General features: G+C 38.0%; 3 protein-coding genes across 3 annotated transcripts; 2 read left to right on the top strand and 1 right to left on the bottom strand.

Moving 5' to 3' along the window:
• Positions 1-610: 610 nt before the first annotated feature.
• On the top strand, positions 611-6,036 carry LOC117486566 (translocon-associated protein subunit alpha-like). Its single transcript, XM_034135079.1, has 9 exons — positions 611-759; positions 1,881-2,047; positions 2,136-2,229; positions 2,377-2,504; positions 3,037-3,171; positions 3,592-3,668; positions 4,657-4,735; positions 4,948-5,041; positions 5,168-6,036. Exons 1-9 carry the CDS (start codon positions 690-692, stop codon positions 5,230-5,232), a joined length of 909 nt encoding a protein of 302 aa, XP_033990970.1. The 5' UTR covers positions 611-689; the 3' UTR covers positions 5,233-6,036.
• An 852-nt stretch (positions 6,037-6,888) lies between these two features.
• Positions 6,889-11,804, top strand: LOC117486551 (neuritin-like). Its single transcript, XM_034135058.1, has 3 exons — positions 6,889-7,158; positions 7,891-8,047; positions 8,762-11,804. The coding sequence occupies exons 1-3, from the start codon at positions 7,107-7,109 to the stop codon at positions 8,994-8,996; spliced, it is 444 nt and encodes a 147-aa protein (XP_033990949.1). The 5' UTR covers positions 6,889-7,106; the 3' UTR covers positions 8,997-11,804.
• Positions 11,805-13,270: 1,466 nt separating this feature from the next.
• sys1 (SYS1 golgi trafficking protein) lies at positions 13,271-16,768 on the bottom strand. Its single transcript, XM_034135057.1, has 4 exons — positions 16,625-16,768; positions 15,146-15,394; positions 14,999-15,066; positions 13,271-14,668 (listed from the first exon to the last, which is right to left on the bottom strand). The coding sequence occupies exons 2-4, from the start codon at positions 15,305-15,307 to the stop codon at positions 14,428-14,430; spliced, it is 471 nt and encodes a 156-aa protein (XP_033990948.1). The 5' UTR covers positions 15,308-15,394; positions 16,625-16,768; the 3' UTR covers positions 13,271-14,427.
• Positions 16,769-17,072: the final 304 nt, after the last annotated feature.

Raw genomic sequence — 17,072 nt, 5'->3', positions numbered from 1 at the left:
GAGCCCCCCCACTCATAAAAAAATACCACTTTACCCCTGCCTATATGCCGTGAGCTGATTATCGAGCCTTCATTGTAACAGTCGCGGGTGTACTGTGTGTGTGCGTGTGGGGAGTGTTGCAGTAAAAAATGCCACTGTAGTGCCGCCGCCACTGTGGGCTAAGCCCCGAATGTTTTCAGGTCCAGGCGACGCCCCTGGTCGTGCTTTTTACAGTAGGCTATTACTGCTTCCACAGATTACATTTTTGTATGGATTTTTTGTCAAAGCACTTAAGATATTCATTGCTATCGGGATGTTAAGAGCATTCCATGGAATATAACAAAAAGTGTATCTCGAGCCGGTTTCTCAAACGTACCTTTAATAATAAAACCGATTATATAAACACCTCGTGTAAATTCTAATGTTTGCTCTATTAACCTTTATCCAATGCATTTGTCTAGCTCATTGTCTATATGGTGGTACACATCCCCAGGAGACTTGTGATATAAAATGTATTGTAAAAAAGGTTATTCACAAAACTTTAAAACACATACTCAACCAACCAACCCACTGAAGCTCTGGTAGTGAGCCCTCCCTCCTGCCCACAGCAGGCGGGTCTTCGCTCCCCTTGTCCCGCCTCTTCCCCGCAGCTATCCTCTCCTCTCCTGAACGCTGATGTGTTACTAACTTCAGCCTACAACTCTGCAAAAATGTTTAATTTCGGGTCAAAAATGCTGCTGGTCTTCCTCCTGGCCTTCCCCTGTGGATTAATGTCCATCGGTAAGTCACATTTCTCGTTTAAAGCAGGAAGTGTATAACTTCGCTTTACGACGGCAACAGTTACAAAAGTTGTAAGATAGCCTCACATATTGACGTGGCATAGTCACACAGCTTTCCACCAGGAGCTATACGTCCTCACCGCCGCTTTCCTACCTGCAATGTATGGATCTTTTACTTATAAGTTTATTCATGATTATAAGAGAGTTGTAGCTCGTCTCTTTTGCTCTAAAAAGGATCGTCTCGTAACAGCTGCTGGCGTCGAAGCTTTAGAAAAAGTAACGTCAGCCATTAAAAGTGAAGTTGCATTACACTTTGTGCTCTTTAGAGGTGATTTTAGACAAAGTCTAAAAGTCGTTGTTGATGCAGCAACAGTTAACGCTCCGTCCTGCTGGGACACGTCACCATAGATAAGATGGTGACTTACTGTATACAAGTTTGTGTTTCTAAGTTTCTCATTGCTTCTCCCAAACACTTACATTAAAGTGGGGGCTTTTTATTGTCCTGGTATTTTTCATTTTTTAACTGGCAACAAAGTGGCCAGTTTGTCCACAGACAGGGAAATATGGCAATAATAAAAATGTTACAATGTGGTACAACATGTAGGACATCATCCATTCATTTTACTTTGAAATATTGTAGAAACCGCTTAAATCTAGCAAAATATCACTTTTGAAAACATGTAATTCATTGGTTGTTTTGGTGAATGGTCTAACTAGTGCCACATATTCCATCTTTTCCACCAACAAAAGTTATTACAGAAGAGAAAATCATATTGATTCACTCGTTTTTGTAACCCTAACGACATAACCAACCAATAAGGACGGTGTGAAATCGACAAAAATGCCTGATATATTGTGATTTATTTGGTGGTTACTTGGGAGATCTAAAGGCATTTGTACAAGCTATACACACAACAAAAGTTATATGATAAGTAAAACCGTAGTAAATTATTTTATGATATAATAAGGTCGTTTATTGTTCATTATGCTCACCAAAGACTGTTATAAAAATGGTAGCGGGAAATACACAGAACAGGAAAACACAATGCATTAGTATAAGATCAGACAATAATCAACATCCTTGACAGTATAATCAATATCTTTTTGTCTTCTCCCCTGCAGGCCATGTCTCTGCAGACTCGGACTCTGCTGAGGACCTTGCGGAGGACCTTGCTGAGGACCTTGCTGAGGACCTTGCTGAGGACCTTGCTGAGGACACAGAAGCTGCAGTAGATGAGGAGGAAGATGAGGAAGAGGTGCTTGTTGAGGAAGATCAGATCCAACCATCGGTATGTTTTAATCATATAGCAGCAAGGCAAGCCATTGGATTTACATGCAGATGATCAAGTAACAATGTCATGTGATGTTCCTCTTCAGGAAGCAGAGGAAGAGGACTCTGATGACGGAGCGGATAAACAGATAGGGTCTCACCCTGATGCTGACACCACCATCCTCTTCGTGACTGGAGAAGGTAGGCTTTCAGTTAACCATCATCATTCGAGCTATTCTTTCAAGAGACGAAGACATTTTGCATGTTTGTTATGACATCTAATAACTCATACTTTATCTGTATTCGTGTTTTTAACATTATATTTATTTGTTGTTTTCATTAATTTAGAGTTCCCTGCCAATGAAATTGTAAGGTTCCTGGTGGGTTTCACCAACAAGGGCAGTCAGGATTTCACCGTTCAGTCGTTGGAGGCTTCCTTCCGTTACCCACAAGACTTCCAGTTCTATATCCAGAACGTAAGTTTGATCTGAAGTACATAAATAAATATTATTACACACACATGTGCTCCACCTTTAATACAAATCCGATAGAAAATACTTTAAGAATGCAATTCTCTGTTGACGTGTTTTAAATCACTCAATGCCTATGCGTTTCAAAGTTTTTGGAATGTAGGTGTATAAGAGTATGTTAAAATATAAATCGGGTTAGAATACATATCTGTATGTGGTAAAAGAAACATAGAATACAGGCATAATTCTGCTAAGTTAAGACCATGAAAATATAGAAATTACAATATAAAAAACACAATTATGTACACTGCCAGTTTAATGCAGGTACAAAGTACTCATAATATTGAAAAATATTGATATTATTCAATATGATTTTCCGGCCCTGCATGGATTTCATGATTTCTTTTTTGACATTCAGAATAAAAATTCACATTTGTTTTTAATGACAAAACTATTTCCCATTTCAGGATCATTAAAGTATATCTAATCCGATCTAGTTATCTTCTGCATGTGTTTTAACGTTAAATGTTTTGTGTAGTTCACAGCGTTGCCTCTGAGCACCGTGGTGCCGCCCCAGGCTCAGGCCTCCTTCGAGTACTCCTTCATCCCAGCACAGCCCATGGCGGGCCGTCCTTTTGGTCTTGTTATCCTCCTCAACTATCTAGACACTGAGGTAAAAAGGATTTTCATTATTTATTTATTTATTTATGAATAGCATTTATTATTAGTGGTGGTGCTTGAGGTCTGTTAAGGTTGCTTTGAGAACAGAAGTAGAGTGATGGGAGGAAGTATTCTCACAGCCCGACTTCAATTTGAATGACTAATGAAAGCGCATACCTGACGAAAACAATGTCAGCAAAGCAGTTAGTCTTCATATTCGTATATTTGTTTCCATTTTTACATAATTAGGATGACTGGTGGCTCCTCACTGTCATTATGTTCTGCCTGCTGCTGAGCTTTGACTGTTGTTTTGTCATAATGACATTCAGATTTTTAAAGAGTCGCTCTTCTAAAAAAAAATTCATTAAGTTATTCCAAGGTACCTATTTGCTTTGATTCTTTGCTTACTAGTTTTTTTTTTACATTTCTTCAGGGCAACACATTCCAGGCGGCCATCTACAACCAGACTGTCACCATCACTGAGCTGGAAGAGGGAATTGACGGAGAAACGTGAGGCTCTCTTTTACTGATCTCTAACCCTGCACACTTAGTAGGAAAATATAAATCGGGTTCAGATTATTTTAGTTGTTCTTGTAGGTAGATTTGGTTTGCAGTTAAAAGACATCGGATCCATTATGACACATGTTTTAAAACAAGACAGGCAACAGGTAAATAAATAAAGCTTTTCCATACTATTTCACTGCAGAAATGAAAGGGACTTAGCAAACAATAGGGTGGCAACAAAATGATTGAATCAGTAATGGATGAATTAAAAGGATTTCTGCTTCTCAGTTTTATGTAAATCATGTGTAAATCTAATTATTTTACCCCATTATTTCTTATTTGAATCATCCTTTCAGGCTAAATACAGCTCTCTAAAGCTTCACAATTACAATCTTCACAGACTATTGCAGCGCATGTAGGAACCTGTAAAAAAGGAGGTGTGAAATTGGCACAAAGAGATTAGTTGTCAGAATTGTGCTGCTGGTGCAAGATGCAGAAACTGTCACCAGTGAATTATTAAAGAAATACAAAATGTTTTCCATCCTAAAATCTCAAAACCAATCAAATCCTCATTTCAGATACTAGATTAGTTAAAGGTTATTTTAAATGGCTCTAGGGGGCAGATTTGGTTAGACTGGTCTTGATAACAATGTGCAGTTGATGATAAAGGTATCTGTTTGCTTGAATATTGTTTTTTTGCTATCATTCTTTAATAAGCAAACCGCAGAATATTAAGAAGAGGGAAACATTTATTTCATATCTTCAACTAGCTTGGTTGCTACAGGTATTTAACTAAAATGCATTGCATAAAAATGATTTTATACCTAGATAACCAGGACATTTGACCTTGCATTGCATAGTGTCTATGTATGTACAGTCAATTATGTCTTCAGTTATCCACAAGCATTGCACCGCTCCCAGAGCATGGTATGGAAAAACACCATGTTACACTGGAAATCTTTTTATTGATTTAACATTTTATTTTGTTCTGCAGAATGTTCTTGTACATCTTCCTGGGTGGACTGGCGGCTCTGGCGCTCTTTGGGGTGTACCAGGTCCTGGAGACGAGGACGGTATGTGTTAGTCTTCAATCAGCTGTTTTATTTGGCATACTGGTGTCCCAATGCAAATGTAATAAAGTGTGGTCATATCTACAGCAGCAAATGGATTAAAGTGCACATTAGCAAGCGGTGGCATGCATCCTACTCCCTCTAAAACCTTCTCAAAAAGGGATACGTGGATGTTGAAGCAATGGTTTTAAAATTATTCATGTTGTCTTTTTCAGAAAAAGAGAGTCCCAGTGAAAATAGAGAAGGGCACTGGTGGGATGAGCGACGTGGACATCAGCTGGATTCCTCAGGAGACTCTCAATGTCATGAGTATGTTCATTTTTTATCCCCAACCGTTACAAATAATTACAGTTTAAACAGAGAAGTGATTCATTTGATCATATTACTGTTAATTGCCATGAAAATAAAATCTGATCTTCACATCCTGTCTTACAGACAAGGCTTCCCCTAAAGCATCTCCACGAAAACGGACCAAGAGGGCAGCTGGTACAGATCAATAAAACCATCCGTTTCCATCCGTCATCATACAGTCCAGCAGGCTTTCAAAGCTAATTTCATCACCACAGTAACCCGATTCCCCATTTACAATGGAGCAACATTTCCAGTCTGAGCCAAGTGCTAAAGATGTTTGTTTGGATCTCATCCTGCTGCTCTGCTGGAGCCTTGACCGGAGAGCATCCCGGACTGGAAGGCCATTTAGACACTAACAGGACTGAACTACAGCTCATTTTTAAAGGGACTTTTTTTATCGGTATGTGTGTGTGTGAAAGATGAACCAATAAGTCATTAACCTTTTTGCATTGCGGTACAAACTACAAAAAAATGCTACAAATATCTGACACTGCCTGTATGAATGTTGTCCAGTCAAAATGGTTAATTTGGATATTTGTTTCTGCATTTTTAAGCTTCAAAACATTGCTATTTCATCTGTTGAATGAGATGAATCCCCCTCCTCGTAAACACCATTGTGCCTTATCTGCAGTGTTTTGCCAAGCATTAATGCTAAGAAAAACAGTAGATGCAATTGATTCTAAAAGTGTTCCTCACTTCTGCTTTTAACATCAAGACAAATATAGCCTGGGGTTTATGAAAATAAAAACTTTTGCATTTCAGTGGGGCAATGCAGCTGCATTTACAACCAATGTTAAAACAGTGTTCTCTGGAGGTTTCTGCGGGTTGGTTTACCTTTTTTTCTTCTTTTTTTTTTACTATGTGATGGTGATGCCGTCTGTTAGATTGCATACCATTACTTTTGGGGGAAAAAAGTGTTTTTTTTTAAACAATAAAAAGGTGAACAAAGTGTATTTTTCAATAATGATTATTTTCAATAATATTACTAATTACTATTCAGTTATCTGTATTCTATGACAATTGGTGGTTTATGCTACTTATGTTTATGCAGTCTTCAGTTTCAGTGGATAATGTAACTCAAGGAAATTTAAAATGAAATTACATAGGTTTCCAACTACAATTATTTATCAATCGAAGGAATGTTTGGGCTACACAACCTCAGAAAATAGTGAAAATGCATACATGATAAATAAATATGTATTTGAGTTTAAATGTGCAAAATGAACAGATCAGTCTATTCTACTTTATCTCCAATCAGTTGATACTCACATATTACTTTTTAGATTCTTTAAATATTTTTCAGATCCTAATTTTATTTCATTTTGCAATTGAACACGTTGAATACTGGCATCAATTTTTTCCCAATTGACAATCTATATCATTTTAATAACACAGGACTATTTACTACGATAATAATTAGTAGGCCTACCAAATTACATTGTCATTCCCAGGAAATAATTAGGAGACAATGCAACGTAAAATATGGCATGCACCCAATATTTTCATTGTGGACAGGACTGATAACATATTATAGCTGCAGTCTTTTATGATATGCTACAGCATTAAGCATCTGTAGTGGAATAGGGTGAAGCTCCTACATTGAGATAACATAAGATACAAATCTACAAAGTATGAGAAAGTGGATGATAACAACACGCAGGAGCATCCTGAGAGTCCTGCCGGTGTTGCGTGAGTGTTGCAGGAGGGTTGTACGGAGGTTCCTCCTCCTCGGGGAGGTGAGAGCTGTCCGGTGCTGAGAGGGAAGAAGATGAGCTCAGCGCGCGCCGGGGGGCAGGTAACGTCAGCACTCGGCCGGAGCAGAAAAAGACTACACACACACACACACACACACACAGGCTCACACCAAGTGTTTATCTCCGCTTCATCTCTGATACACACCGACACACGTTAATGATGGGCGGATAAGCAGCTCCGTGAGACTGAGCTCCGCTTTTTTTAAATTGCTTTTCACGAGTGCCTCGGCAGCATCCCGCGCCCTCCGCTTGGCTTGAGATGGGATGATATGGGATTTTTCATGTCGACGAAGATCGGAGGGATACTCGCGTTTGCCCTGGGTAAGATATCTCAAGCTGCTTCGTGGGTATTATTTAAACTATGAGCCACTTTGGATGTATGAAAACAAAAAACTGCCTCTTTTTATCTTCACACATCAGAAATGTATCTTATCTTTTATCTCCATCAGGGTTGTGAGACCTGCACCGTAGCAGGTTGTAGTAGGCTACACCCATCGATGGTATAGTGGGGTCTCTTTAGTGTGCAGTCCTATGGACATGCAATATCCAAAAATAATACGATTTATGTCCCGCAAGTGCTACTTTTATATTTACAGTATACTTAATAATTTGTCTGTAAGTGTTGCTTGCCTTGCGTTATCCTCTTGTATACGGTTGTATTGACATGTTTTATATCATTTAAATTAGAAAAAGAGCATTACACACCCATGTGAAAGTAAAACACTGTGTGGAGTGCAGTGGTGAAAACTATTGTCTGATAACATCTGCTTCACAGCCCAACGCCCACTGACATTTGTATAAAGTGAATACTAAATTACAGGAAGGGAAAATATTTAAATTCCCTAAAGGCAATGAAAAACATGTGTATGCACTCATGAAACAACTAAAACAAACATTACATTAATATTGTGGTTATTGTAGCAGAAGTTGCATGATTGTTAGCTGTAATAATGTGGGGAACATGGTAGGGAAAAATGAACCAGAATGAGGAAATAACAATAAATTAATTATCATGAATAATTAATAAAGCTGTTCACTGTGTCTGTTTTGCAGTATTTCTGTCCCTGATGGTGTCAGGAGACTTGGATGCTGACGCTAAGTGTGAGAACATTTATAAGGACTTTTCTGATTGTGTCCTGGAGCTGGGAGACAGCATGGATAACTATCAGGAGAACGTGACGAGCGAGACAGGAGTGGCAGCCGTGTGCAGGTGATGATAACTTCATTAGTGAGGCAGTGTGTGAACAGCATGCAGCATTTGCACACATGGCACATCCCCTGTATGTGTTGTAATTAAACTGATGAAGTCATTAAACCAGAGAAGGCAAAACTGTAAGCTGAATGTGATGTGTTAGAATAAAAAGTGAAAACCACTAATCTTCCGCCCTGAACACAAAACTTTATTCCTGTTCAATTTGTTGGAGGTAGGGCATGATTTAGTGGATTAATATAGACAGACACAGTTTGAAGAAGCTGTCTCACAAAATGCTGGAGAGAAAAAGAGCAGATGCCACAATCTCAGAGGGAGAATAGAGAAATGGTGCTGAGACACTGAGCCACTGTACTAAATAATTTATGACTTTGCTGCAGCAGTAATGAAATTCTGGGGACGTTTTTTATCATTGTTACTGCACGCACTCTACAACCCCAGCACTGTATATTGAAGACAAAGATTTACACATGAGCCTTCTGTCGGAAATTGCCCTCTTGCAATATCATCTGCGATATTGTTTCACTCTCGGATGCAGTTGCCATGGTAATTAAAGCTCAGTTTGACTTACGTGAAGCCATCGTGGCCGTCTGACTGATAGATTACTGGCAAGCGAATTAATCCACGACAGACAGTGCAGGTTTGCATGCTGGAGCCGGGATAAACACTTGACAGACGCCAGTGTTGATCTGATGATCTTTTTGTTTGCCACAGCCACTGGGAAGCTTTCCACACGTGTGTCCTCACAGCGCTGTCCGACTGTCAGGAGGAGGTGAGCTCCATCTGGGAGACTCTGAGGCAGGACTCCACCAAGATGCGCTTCCAGGGAAGTCTGTTCGACCTGTGCAGCCCCAGCTCCTCGCCCAGCATCAGCTCGCCTCTGGCGGCCCTCACACTGCCTCTGATGGGTGCGATGATCATGGCCGGGCCCAACTGGTATCCTGTATAGATGGTGGGGATTGAGGGTGAGGGCCTCACATTCCCCTGGGTCAGTCCTTTGAGTTCAAAACTAAAGCCAAGGATTTAAGAGGATAAGGATTATTATCACACAGAGCCATCAATATTTGCTGTGATGAATAATACTTGATCCCCCCTTATGTCGAGAAACTAGAGTAGAGTAGTTGAGAAAATTACATTTCAGCCAACTTATCAACCGAGACAGACTTGAGTATTCAAAGGATTTCAGATACAATGTAAGCAGGTCAGTCACATACCTGTTGCTCTGGGTTACTGATATTCAAGAAGTGGACACAAAAGCATGAACACCCTTGCAATCTAATTGAATGAAGATTATATATTTATTATTATTATTATTATCATGTTTGGTTCTTGTCGGTTCTAAAGTGTAGTTTTGATTAGGTTTCACTGGATTCAATTATAAACAATTAGTTTATTAGTTATATTACATTAGAGACTATATTATAGTAATTTAGATTAAATTAGATAAGATTAAATTACATTAAATAAGAATTGACGGATAGTTTGACTTTTTGCAGGTACAGGACAGTGCAGGTACATTCTTTCATATCTCTCAGAAGCAATTTTGTAAAATAAGTAAGAAAAAAAACATCAAAGTAAATACATACTACATGCAATATGAATTGTAAAAATACAGACTATGAACAATTATACTTAAATGTATTGCACCAAAGAGTGGACTGTTGAGAGACACACAGGTAAAGGATGCAGTATTTGTGGTTTTCATTAAGGTGTTCATGTTTTTGTACCCTCTTCCTGTATATTGTGTTTTATAGGATAGTTCAACATTTTGGGACTTAGCCGATGCTATACTTACCTCATGTCTGTATTCTAAATATATAAGTATGCTAGTGCCATCAGCCAGTTAGCTTAGCTTAGCACTAAGCAGCTCGACTGCCCATAGCCAAGAAATAGTTTGAAACATCCCTGTAAAACCACAGCTTTTTACAACTTTGTACAGATTTAACAATCAAATCTATAATAGCAGCTTTAGTCTACAGACAACTAGGTGGTATCCATTGTCACACAAAAGCACATTTAAGTGTATTTCTGAAAAAGTGGAACTATTCCTTTAAACAAGAGCTAGTGTATGTTAAACACCAGGATACAGATTTTAATCCCCAGTGAGTTTGTATAAATAAAAACAATCCATCATACAATAATTACCTGTCACATAACAAGGACACATTTAAAGCAGCATTTCAGCAAAAATATAGCAATATCCCCACACATATGTCACTATCAGTCATTAAAACAGCAGGATGAAAAACCATGAAAAAGATGGAACCAGACATTAATCTGACTGGATTCCATCTTTATTACACTAAAGCTAGCGAATAAACACCATCCAGATAAAGGTGAAATGCCCCTTTAATCTGTTGTCAAGCGTGCTGAATGTTTGTGTTTGTGACAATCAAGCCACTTTACCCCTCCAACACTTTGGCCCAATGTGGCTGATGTTGCATGGCTGCTATAAAGACACCAAAAACATCCTGACACTAAACACCACCAAAACATTACTTTAAACGACTTCATAAACACAGTATGGCATACAGACTACACATGGGTGGATATATTGCAGAGATTGTTAAGGAAGAATCGATATATTATGAAAACTCTCCAAATAATCATATTTAGGAGTACTAAAACACATCATTTATTTCAATTGAAACACTCTCCAATTGAGTAGAATATTATGCAACAGCAAAACAATTGCTTATTTTTGTAAGATATCTATACAATCACTTTTGTATCAATTGTATTTCAATTACAGATTTACCCATTAATGAATTGCATATTTACAATATCAAACAAAATACATTACCAACTGTGCTGCTCACGTTATGCTTTAAATCTATATTCCTTTGAGAAACGTTGGCATGATTTTAAACTTCAGAAGCAGCCAAGAACGACTGAATCTCGACAGAAAAAAAGCATCTTTGTTACAGCTTAAAACAAAAAGAACTGGCAAGATCTCCACTCATGTAACACTGGTAGCCAATAGGCTGTGTGATGTATCACAAATTGTAATGGTGAATACGAAATCAATGTTCAGGTTAAAATCACCTCACAGAAATATGATGTTTTATTGCAGTGCTCATCATAGATTCTGAGATACAGATACACTGAAAATGAATGAGCGAAAGTATCAATTAGTTTTATTTGTTTGCTCTTCAAAAACTGTGTCACCATTTGCATAATTTATTTTTTATCTTGACGGTCCTCATAGGCCTTTTCAAAAATATGGATGATTTCCTGAATATTTTATACCTTTGATCCAAAATGCATGATACTTTTAGTGACTTCATAATAATGAACAGTCTGTTGATGATAACTTGGACTACATGTGCAGTGGTATTGCTCTGCACATGCAGTTATAGCATCCTTTGTATGCAGATCCTGAATCCACCCACCTCCACCTCTTCCAGCATGTTTGTTCTAGTCGTTTCTATTTATTTCATGTTTCACGAGTGATGGCATAATGTCAACCATTGTGTGTGTCTGGTGCTGAGAATTACAAAAACAGTCCTCAAAGCATGAGCAATATGTACGGTCACGGTAAAAAGAGGACTCTCATTCCTTTGTGTGCAGAAAGCATGAAAACAACTGTGTTATCATTAGCATTATACCAACATGGAGAGAACTTCTGAATGTAAAAACAAGCATCCATGTTTTTTTCAGTTTACTGATAGAAAAGCACACTATTTACAACTGTATAAAGCAATATATGGCAAAGTAATGTGTTTGTAATAATAAAGCACCGTGTTTAAAACATACAGTGTGGGGGTGTGTGTGCATCACCTTAAGCAAAACGATGGAAAGATATAGAAAGTGGTAAAACAGTGGAGCCTTTAATCGATGCAGCCAGTCCTCGCTGCTGTGCACTCACTTACTAGAGTTTCTGTTTTTAGCCCCCCCTGAAGCAAAGTGTTGGTAATGAGGATCGGGACCAGTGTTTTTCAACTCGTTAGCAAGCTCCCATCTGCTTCTCTCCACCTGGACACTTCCAGAAGAGGGGAAAGGGATGGATCGGGGTGGAAACCTTTCAGAGATCTAAAGACACGCTTGTGGTGTGCCCCTCATTAGAGGACCTGTCTCTGACATCTAAAGCAGAATGGCCAATTATTTTTTCACCTTCAGTTTCCTGACTTAGATTTACATATTTCCATACCGACTGGTGATCTTTTGTTAAACAGCTTCTACGCAAAAGTAATTGTACTTTACCATAATTCTACATGTATTTATATCTTTCCAGAACGTAAAAATGCATTACATTACAAAATTGTAACTTTGTGTGAAAATACAAAAGGTAGCATTGTACTTCTTCTGAAGACATATCCAAATAGTAGGTGGGACTGGACTGGAAAGAATAACTGTTTCTTGACAAGAGTTAAATGAGAGGATTGATATCATTCGTGATTGTGTGAATACCGAGCAATACAGCTAGCAGCCGATTAGCTTAGCCTACCATTAAGAAACAGCTAGCCTGTCTTTCTTTTAAAAGCTACCAGTTCATAAATTACAATGGTATATCTCAGTTTATTCGCAAGAAAACCTAAGAAAAGACTTACATAAAAGCATATTATTACCAAACCCATCAAAGAAATAATTTAACCCAGGTAACACCACAGCATTTTAACACTTTCGTTTAAATCGAAAAAGATACAATGTGTTAATTAGTAAGCTTAGAGGTAGTGGGTGTAACAGGCTAGCTTTTTCTAAATGTTATTTGATCTTCTCATTTAAAAGTGTATTTCCCCAAATATCTAAATATTATACAACTTTAAAATATCAATCCCTGCAGCTTTTACTGTATACTACACTTTAGAAACCCAATTTCAGACACTGCCTTTGGCCACCCTTTCAGTCACCACACAGAATAAAAATATAAGCGTTACAGAACCTGTAAATCTCAAGTAAAAGGCAGTTCATTTGGACAGGTTTTTAAAAGCCAATGATGAATTAGAAAGCTGTTCCAGAAACCACCCGTGCTGCACATTTCTGTTCTTTTCTCGTCACATCGTCACAAACAGACACAGTCTGCTGTCAGAGCACAGCTGGTGGTGGCTGACAAACTGTCCCCGAAGTGGGCACTATGTCTGCATAATACATCATAATGTAAAGAGACGGAAACAAACAGCACCCACTGTGCAACATGCTCTACAGACTTGACAATGATGACTAAATCGAGCATTGAGCAATACTAAATGTACAAACTTAATCCAGGAAGTGAAAAATAAACCATTTAGAAAAAACGAAAGTATATTTGTTTGAACAAAGCACTGGTTTCCTAACATTTAACTTTTAAAAAAGCGGCAAAATACAGCATGCTTGCTTTAATGTATTATTATTAGGTAAATGTTGATTATGGCTGTAAAAAAACAACACAACCATCTTCATTTACAAAGGTTATCTGAAGCTTCCTTTTAGAAAGCAATTCTTTCTGCCGTCAGATCATGATTTCCCGTTCACAATAAAAGCCTTAGACATATCCACTCCACCACTGCCTCTCAGAGAGCGTTTGGCCAAGTCAAGCTCGACAAATAACTTAAACTTAACAAAATAGCTACATTATCTAGCCCCAGGAAGCAACAAAAAGCGCATCACTTGTTCAAATTAGAATCAGCGGACAGATAATATGTTATCAATATCTCCAACCACGCAGTTTATTAGCAAATAAATGCAGTGTGTCCTGTGTTTTTGGCAGCTCTGAGGAAACAGAAATCAATCCACCAGCACCTTAAATAACTCGAATGGGGAAATGTATCAGTTTCTGCTTATAAATACAGCTGTAAGAAAACATAATACATGCTGTTGTAGGTAACTTTGCACACATTCATCTCTAAATTGCAGTGAGATTCGACTGGAACTATTTAATTTTAAAACCACAGTATCCTTGAACACGATGGTCAAGTTTGTATACCCAACAGGCAAGTTATCACACCAACACAAAGAGAGAGGATAATTTCTGTTGTTGTTGCTATTCAGTTGCATTTTTGTCACTTGTTTAAGTTTGTCAGATTTCACAATGTGCACATAAATGGAAAAAATAATATCGCAAATCTTAAAATGAGCAGATTAGATGCTCATGCTGATGTACTTAAAATGAAAACAAAAAAAGGAATTACTAAGAATAAAATGTAGTCATTAGGTTCAGAGAAAGGTGTAAACTGATGTCTGCTTTTATAAGCAATAAAACATGTATCTTAATATGCTACAGAGTTAATACTGTCCAACATTGAGCAGACAGCCATGAATAAATAGATCAGTTTATCTGGTGAATCACTTGAAGAGATGACAATCCAACATCTTGATGATGAAGGTGCTCCTTGTGTGAAAAACTTTTTCCGAGCAAGTTCCTCAGGGGTTAAACGTCCACAAAGCGTGGTGTCCAGAAAAGTTCACAGGTTAGATTTGGGTCCAGTGTTGACTGGGATGGCCCTGAGCTCAGTCCGCATGCACAGGTACTCTCCGAGGACAGCCATCAGCGCCATGCAGGCTATATTGACGAGCCACCAGGACAGGGCTGCTGGAAGGTGTGCGTTATAGATCCAGCAGCCAATCATATGGAAGAAGTGCACGGTGACTGTGAAGTCCAGGCACTGTTTCCCCCGACGGATGAAGAACCACAGGCCAAGGGCGCTGCAGGATTGGTTAGACAGAGAAAAGTATTTTAATCAGTCATGCTCATTTATGTTTCAGACATGATTTGCGAGTGTACAAATAGCCTCTGCAAGTTTGTAAATGTCAAAGTCTTGCCAAATCTATAAAAATTATCTTTTATTTCAACTGCTATGTTAACTACTTTTAGCCACATAAAGTACTTCTGGCGGAAATCCTTTAGTGGTGCAGGTGTTCATAAATCTGTTATGCCATTGTATCATGAGAACATTGTACAACAGCATTTTAGTAAAAGGTGTCACAGCTCTAATGTTTTTGGACGTACAAACAAAGATTTAAGAAATGACTCACCAGGTAAGAGAGTTCAAGATGAATGCCATCATTGAAAGCCTTCCCTGAATCGATGAAAAACCAAGATGCTGCCAAAGCAGAGCAAATATTAGTAACATTTTAGGAGTCAACATGTGTCCTACTGCTGGTAGAGATCTGTTTACTTACACCATAGCTGAAGATCTGATCCAGGGACCGATTGGTGTGCACCAGACTGTCCACTCCAGCTAGCCACAGGCCCAGGAAGCTGTAGTAGATGCACTGCATCAATACAATCTGACTCACAATGAGGACGGGGTCCCAGATGTAGCTGCGGAAGTGACTGGCCATTGCAAACTGATGTTTCACAATATGGCCCAACGGATGTTAACTGTTACCACCTGGGCCATCCAGGGTGTCCTGCGTGTGATCTTAAATCTGAAACACAAAAAATACATTTAATGGAACATATTTTCACATCTTAACAGCTTTTTTATGCATAAATAGGACAATAAAAAGGAGCAGAAATGTAGGTTTAACACTGGATATATGAGCTGTAAAGCTCACATTTACCTTTACTGTTAAGAAAGCCAGTTCAAATGAATAAAAATCTATTAACTTGCAGCTATTTATTGTTTAACACTTCACACATATTGTTCTAAGGGTTTTTGTTGCGTGAAGAACAATTGATACATTCAAGCGGTACAAACATTTGTTATTTAAGGTTTATCAAAATCAAGAAGGCTTTCTTATCAGTGTCAACAAGAAGTCAAGAATGTAATCATGCAATCTTTGAACTGACATGACAGAAATAACTAATTAATAGCTTAAAATGAATAGCTCATTATTTTGTGTTTGTTTGTTTTCTTCACAGCTTGTTTAGGTAGACTGCAAACATTGATTACAGCTATGAGGTCAAATCAATTATGAGGAAAACCGACAAACTGCAAGTAATAGCTATAGCTACAACAGACAGCTATAAATATTGAGCATATTAAGTAACACTTAAGGACACTGAACAAAAACTAAGCTATGCATTACATTATTCCACCTATTGTCAATCGTCATGTTCATCTCTCTTCATATATTTTGCACATTTCTATATATCCCTACCTCACTGAACAGTCCTCCACTTTAAAATATAATTTACTGGAGTATGTCATATATTCATTGTACTAAGTTTGTTAGCTTATTCAGTTTATAAATACTTGTCTTTATTTCTTTTTAATGTTTAATCGTTTTTATAAACGTTTTATTTGTTATGATCATTATATTTGTTACCTTCCTTTACAACCTATTTCCTTATGTTGTTCATATTTGCACCACTATACACCAAAGCAAATCCCTTGAATGTGTAAAAGCTACATAGCAATAAACTGCATTCTGATTCTAGCTAACCACCAGCACAAACTCAACGGCTGTTAGCTACAGGCTGTTAGCATCGTCACACTCTTGACTAAACTACCTTAACCCAGCTATACATACAATTTAAGCTAACATAAAAGCCAAGTAAACAAGACATTAACGGAGGGTGAAAACAACGCTGAAGCATCTCGTCTAACGGTACAACAACACGAAACAAACGAACAAGTTACACCATGTTACCTTCAAGGTTGTTTTCTTTATGAGAAACCGTTTCAATAAAACATACAGACAGTCGATACAGACCTGAGTACTGAATTGAAGGTCTCAGTGGGCCGTATTCACGATAATCCCGTCGGTTGCTGACAGTTTAAAAAACTTTAAAGTTAATAAACCGGGCCTTGAAGTCGACCAGTTGTAGCTTGTTAACAACACGGAAGTCACGGCAGTGGATCCGGAAGTAAAACGTTATATCTCTTCAATGTAAAATATCTTACATGTATTGTTGAGAAAACATGTTCTGATTTCTTTCGGAATGTACTTTTATACGAACAACCCATGGAAACAATCTTCTTGTTTACTATATAATATCTACATATGCGTTGTACACGATGCACTTGTCTGTTGTTTTCCTTTTACGCAAGCCGCGTCGTTTATTTTGAAATCTTTTCCGGTTTAGCTTCCGGAAGATGCATTAGTACTTTCCTACTACATACAATACTTTTTTTCCCATAAATAAAAACATTAAAAGTAA

The sequence above is a fragment of the Trematomus bernacchii genome, unplaced genomic scaffold, assembly GCF_902827165.1.
Source record: "Trematomus bernacchii unplaced genomic scaffold, fTreBer1.1, whole genome shotgun sequence".
Taxonomy (NCBI): Eukaryota; Metazoa; Chordata; class Actinopteri; order Perciformes; family Nototheniidae; genus Trematomus; species Trematomus bernacchii.
This window is presented reverse-complemented; position numbering and strand designations above follow the sequence as displayed.